Source organism: Pipistrellus kuhlii, unplaced genomic scaffold (assembly GCF_014108245.1).
Source record: "Pipistrellus kuhlii isolate mPipKuh1 unplaced genomic scaffold, mPipKuh1.p scaffold_m20_p_20, whole genome shotgun sequence".
Taxonomy (NCBI): Eukaryota; Metazoa; Chordata; class Mammalia; order Chiroptera; family Vespertilionidae; genus Pipistrellus; species Pipistrellus kuhlii.
The window spans coordinates 15,264,552-15,270,945 of NW_023425516.1; the positions used below are offsets into that span (position 1 = coordinate 15,264,552).

General features: G+C 47.0%; 1 protein-coding gene across 5 annotated transcripts in view; it reads right to left on the reverse strand.

Annotated features, from left to right (window-relative positions):
• ANAPC7 (anaphase promoting complex subunit 7) overlaps nt 1-3,017 on the reverse strand; it is a 39,248-nt gene extending 36,231 nt beyond the window's left edge. For 3 of the 5 annotated variants that reach the window (XR_006742376.1, XR_006742375.1, XM_045585589.1), the window contains exon 1: nt 2,809-3,017. Coding sequence is in view for 2 of the 5 variants with exons in the window: in XM_045585589.1 (XP_045441545.1) it covers nt 2,809-2,909 (101 nt within the window). In the remaining 3 variants the exon portion in view is untranslated. The remainder of the gene's footprint in view (nt 1-2,808) is intronic. The other 2 variants (XM_036449317.2, XM_036449323.2) reach the window with 2 other exon arrangements.
• Between the last annotated feature and the right edge of the window lie 3,377 nt (nt 3,018-6,394).

Consider the following 6,394-nt stretch of genomic DNA (forward strand, 5'->3'; position numbering starts at 1 on the left):
CTATCTTGTAACATCTTCAAGAACCAAGGACAAAGACTAACTCTTGCACAAATTCCCAATGGTGGAAACTGTTTCTTGACAAATCACTCAGAACCAGGCGAAAGGCTCCAGAACAAACACAGAAGGCTGACAGAGACCAGAGCTCCTCCCTGTCAACAGAAGTGGCAAAACGATGGGCTGCACATAGTGAGGCCCAAAAGCACACTGACGGGAATGAAATAGGGAGAGCAGCTGCATTGCAGGCATTCAAGGGGTCTTTCTTTTCTGCCCTGTGCAGCTTCAAGAGCAGGCCAAATGCTAATGGGTCCACCCAGAGTAGAAAATGTAATTATGCCATTTAGAGACAGCAGGCTGTCCTAGTCAGAATGGAAGCCTTCGCATCAAAAGGACCAAAACCCAGACCTATGGCTCCTCCACTTACTGATGTGTGAACTCAACAGGGTATGTCACCTTCTTCGGGTTGTATGCACTTTTTTTTTTTTTTTTTAATTGATTTTTTTTAGAGAGGACAGGAGAGGAATAGAGAGCTAGAAACATCTATGAGAAACATCGACCAGCTGTCTCTTGAATACCCCTTACCGGGGATGTGCCCGCAACCAATGTACATGCCCTTGACTGGAATCAAACCTGGGTCCTTCCAGTCCGCAGACCGACGCTCTATCCACTGAGCCAACCGGTTTCGGCTGTATGCACTTCTTTAATCACGTGCAGTCAATGAGTGCTTACTGTACACAGGCACTGGGCTGGCTTCAGTAGGAGCTAAGAGATGCCTTCTTTAACAGGGTGATGCGGAATACAGATCGTCACAGTTCTCACCAGAGAAAAAACCACCAACCTGTAACTACCGTGTTTCCCCAAAAATAAAACATCCTCCGAAAATAAGACCTACTTATCCTCCAAAAATAAGACCTACTTACAGGTTTCCTTCTGAGTGAAATATAAGGCATCCCCCTGAAAATAAGGCCCCCTAGGCTAAACATGAGAGATTTGGTCCACTGATACTGAAAGAAATGGAGTCACAAGAAATTCAGGAATTGGATTGTTATGATGATGTTCCAGATGATGACGACGATTGTCATTGAATAAATGAGTAAATTCTTGCCAGGACCAGTTTGGCTCAGTGGATAGAGCATCGGCCTGCGGACTAAAAGGTCCCGGGCTCGATTCCGGTCAAGGGCATGTACCAGTAGGGGGTGTGCAGGAGGCGGCTGATGGATGATTCTCTCTCATTGATGTTTCTAACTCTCTATCCCTCTCTGTGAAAAAACAAGAAAATATATTTAAAAAAAAAAAAGAGTAAATTCTTGATACTGTAGGATTCAGTTTGTTTGGTTTGTGTTGACAACTGCTGTACTACCGTACCCTATACAGGTAATAAATTTCCTTTATTTTTATTTAACAATAAATGTGTACCGTATTCTTCTTCATGGAAAAATAAGACATCCCCTGAAAATAAGACATAGTGCATGGAAAGATAAGACATCCCCTGAAAATAAGACCTAGCGCATCTTTGGGAGCAAAAATTAATATAAGACAGTCTTATTTTCGGGGAAATAGGGTACATGTAGGGATGGATGTTAACTAGACTTGTGGTGATCCTATCACAACATACACAGAATTATCACACTGTGCACCTGCAATAATATGTCACCTGTCCATGACACCTCCGTTATTTAAAGTAAAAAGTGATGCAGACTATACACCAGGGCGAAGGGAGAGAACAATTCTGAGGATCTGAGAACAATTCTTTAGAAGGGGCTCTCTGGGTGGAAAGCTGTGTGAGGAGGAAGGCCTGAGGTAAGAACTCGGAACAGGAAATAAATGCAAAAGACCTGAGCGGAGAACCAGCTGGGCGTGTTCACCATCAGAAAGGAAAGAGGGGAGGGTGGCTGGAGGTTACTTTGGGGAGGCAGGTGTGTGGCCTCGCCGGCCACGGGAAGGGACTTAATGTGAGCACCATGGAGACATGGAAGCACTCCAGGCTGGACAGGGCCCTGCACCGCTCCCGTCCTAAGACTCAAAAAAAGGCAGCTCTGCCGAAACCGGTGTGGCTCAATGGATAGAGCATTGGCCTGCAGACTGAAGGGTGCCGGGTTCGATTCCGGTCAGGGGCATGTACATTGGTTGTGGGCAAACCCCCGATTCCCCAATGCAGGAGGCAGCTGGTCGATGTTTCTCTCTCATCGATGTTTCTAGCTCTCTATCCCTCTCCCTTCCTCTCTGTAAAAAGTCAATAAAATATATTTTTTAAAAAGGCAGCTCTGACAGCAGGAAAGGGGCGTTTGCGAGTCGTTACCGAGGTGCCACTCCCCACCTCCCAGGGGGTCTCCATTTCCAGAGGCTTCCCGGGGCGGGAAAGGGAGCCTGCTGACACCCTCCAGGGGGAAAGCCCGTCCCCATGTGGGACGAACCCAGGGGGCGGGTCTCTGGGCTTCCACGAAGGAGAGACGCTCTTCAGGGAGGAGCTGGGGAGAGAAGAGCCAGCCCAGCGGCGTGACAGTCGCTCTGCCCGGGACCAGGAACCTCAGGAAACCCTCCTTTGCTCTCAACTTTCGGGGAGCCCTCGCCAGGGTGGTCCTCAGAGCCGCCGCCGCCGCCGCCCCTCGGCGCCCGCCCCGCGGGGAGTCAGGGAACGCGGCCGGCGCTCCTGAGGTGGCGCCGCCCGAGGAGGCCTCGCCGGCACCGGCGCCTCAGCGGAGGCGGAGGCCGCGGCCGCTCCTCCCCGCGGCCCCCGGGCTCCTCAGCCCCCCGCTCCCAAACAGGCGCCACTAGCTCCGGAGCCCCGGGCCGCTCCCCGCCTCCACTCACGGGTTGTTAGTGCTCATGGTGAGCAACAGGCTGCTGAGGAGCCGCACGTTGGAGTGCAGCCCCGCGGCCGCCATGTCCCGCACGTGGTCTATCACATTCATCCTGCCCGGTGGCGAGGCCGCGGGGAGCCAGGGCGTTGGCGCGAAAAGCCGGTCGGAGAGCCTGAGAGGAGACTCGAAGATGGCGGCCGCGCGTGGGTCCTTCGGGTCCACCAGTGGCTCCGCCCCCGGGAACATAGGCGGCTACGCAAGTTGCCTGAATAAATACCTCAGTCTCTTCCCCACCCCCTTTTCAGGTGGAATGATTTGGTTTTTCATTTGTTTTGTTAACGGGAAAAAACATGGAAACCTGCCGAAACCGGTTTGGCTCAGTGGAGCGTCAGCCTGCGAACTGAAAGGTCCCGGGTTCGATTCCGGTCAAGGGCATGTACCTTGGTTGCGGGCACATCCCCGGTAGGGGGTGTGCAGGAGGCAGCTGGTCAATGATTCTCTCATTGAGGTTTCTGGCTATCTATCTCCCTTCCTCTCTGTAAAAAATTAATGTAATATAATATTTTTAGAATATATATATATTTTTAGTCAGGCGCCAGGGACAGTCCTAACTGGCTGAGGGCACCACGCCCCCTCTGCTGAGGCGTGTGTGGCCGCGGGAGGCGGGGGTCGGGCTTCCCTTGGGTGTGAAAGGGCTTCTGTTTACCCTGTGAAATGCATCACTAGCTCAGGATGAAGGCTGGGTTGAGCTTTAGCCACCTTATAATTGGCAGTTCCCTAGTCCACCTGTCACTCAAAGGACAGATCTTCCTTCTTTGGTGAGGTTTCTGCTGAGAGCTTTTTCTGATCTTCCCATGGGGTTATGGTCTTACCTATTGTGTTTTAAGGGTTCTTTGTATGTTTTGGGTAACAGTGTTTGTTTTATCAGCTCCGTGTTTTGCACATATTTTCTACCATTCTGTGACTTGTCATTCTCTTGGCCACCCCTCTCTTTTACAAAAAACAAAACAAAACAAAACAAAAACACAACAACAATTAAAAAAAACCTACTTTCAGTAATAATCCTAAATGACTAATAATGGCCTGGGGAAAACTAGACAATGAAAATATTATTTTATTAAACTTCATCTAAATAATGATGCCAGTACAACTTTAATGAAAAATAAAACATATTACAGTACAAAAAGATAATGGATTTAATATTTTTCATTATATTAATGTATTTAAGAAAGACTTTTATCCTACATATTGGATTAGCAAGAAAATAAATAATATAGTTTTCGGCTTTGGTCCTTAAATTCTGCAAGTTTGCCAGTTACTATCAAAACTGATTGTCTGCATATTAATGTTCAATTAGCACTACAGACAGATTTGTCTTTGGAGCACAGTCTTGGTGTTCCATGAAAAGGTGGAACTTACATGCACTGAAAGAAGCCAAAGTAAAAAGCTACATACTGTATGATTCTAACTATATTAGTGGCCTGGAGCACAAAATTCATGCATGGGGCAGGGAGAGGCCTGTCCTTCAGCCCAGCTTAAACCCTCTCCAATCTGGGACCCCTGGGGGGATGTCCCTGATCTGGCCTAAACTGGCAGTCGGACATCCCTCTCGCAATCTGGGACCACTGGTTCCTAACCACTCTACCTGCCAGCCTGGTTGTCCCCAAATGCCCCACCACCACCAGCCTGCTCGCCCACAACTGCCTCCTCCTCCCCCCTCAACTGACCCCCTATCAGCCTGCTTGCCCCCAGCTGCTCTTCCCAGCCAGCCTGATCACCCCCAACTGCCCTCCCCTGCTGGCTTAATCGCCCCTAACCACATCTGCCTCAAGCGTACCACCATGGCTTTGGCTGGAAGGATGTCCGGAAGGTCTCCCAGACTAATTAGCATATTACCCTTTTATTAGTATAGATGACATCCTGGAAAAGATGAAACAGTAAAAGATCAGTGGTTGACAGGAGTTAGGGAGGAGGGAGGAATTTATGGAACACAGGTGATTTTTATGGCAGTGAAATTATATGATACTATAATGGTGGACACGTCTTTTGTTTGTCAAAACTCAGAATGGCCTTAACTGGTTTGGCTAAGTGGATGAAGCATTGGCCTGGGAACTGAAGGGTCCCAGGTTCAACTCCGGTCGAGGGCATGTGCCTTGGTTGCGGGCATGTCCCCAGTGGGAGGTGTGTGGGAGGCAGCTGATCAATGTTTCTCTCCATCAATGTTTCTAGCTCTATCCTTTTCCTTTCCTCTATGTAAAAAACAATATCTTAAAAAATAAGAAAAAAACAAAAAAACCTCATAGAATGTACAACATAAATTGTGGACTTTGGCAGGTTTATAGAGAAAAAAAATAAAGAGACAAAGGACAATTTACCTTTCTGGATTTTTTTTTTTTTTTTTTTTTTTTTTTTTTACAATCCTCTTTAAAATCAATTGCCCCCAACAATCCTCTTTAAAATCAATTGCCGCTGAAACCGGTTTGGCTCAGTGGTAGAGCGTCGGTCTGCGGACTAAAAGGTCCCAGGTTCGATTCCGATCAAGGGCATGTACATTGGTTGCGGGCACATTCCCAGTGGGGGGTGTGCAAGAGGCAGCTGGTCAATGTTTCTCTCTCATCGATGTTTCTAGCACTCTCTCTCTCTCCCTTCCTCTCTGTAAAAAATCAATAAAATATATATATTTTTTAAAAATCAATTGCTTCCAAGTAGAATGGATTCCAAGGTTAAATTCCATTAATCTAATATAAGTCAGATCATACTGATTTGAATGTTATTCAAAGAACATATAGCAGGGGAGCTAAGTAGGGGGTGAGGGGGGAGGAACACCTGTAATAATCTGAACAATAAAGATTTTTTTTTAAAAAAAAAAAGACATATAGCGATACATGTATAGCAACTCAGGACACACAGGTATAGCCAGCAGACAAAGCTCCCTTTTTCTCATGAAATCATCTTATAAAAGGATGGCTTTGGAACTGGAGCAGATGTTAGACATTATCTCATGTTCATTCTTCCTTTCATGGGCGAAGAAATGAGGCTCATAATTGACAAGGAGATAGCTGACTGTGAACCTTGAGGTTAGCCACTTTACCAGATGCAGAATGATGTGGATACCGGCTACTATGAGGTGTTGAATCAGATACATTAAAGGAACAATTTATTGCCCTAACTGGTTTGGCCCAGTGGATAGAGCGTCGGCCTGTGCACTGAAGGGTTCCAGATTCGATTCCGGTCAAGGGCATGTACCTTAGTTGTGGACACATCCCCAGTAGGGGTGTGCAGGAGGCAGCTGATCAATGTTTCTAACTCTCTATCCCTTCCTCTCTGTAAAAAATCAGTAAAGTATATATTTTAAGAAAAGGAACAGTTTATTAACGTAAATGCTCTGCTCCACTTAAGTTCATTTCGGAACGCCCAGCAGCCTCCCACGAATGAAAATCTTTCCCAGCTACATTAGACATTTTTCTTAGATCTGTCTTTTGTACCAGGGGGAAAAACACAACACTTGTAAATTACTCTAAGGGAAACATTACTTAACATCTCTTAAGTGTCTCCTGGCAGTGATAGAGCCTTCCTTTCATTGGAAAGGAACTTAG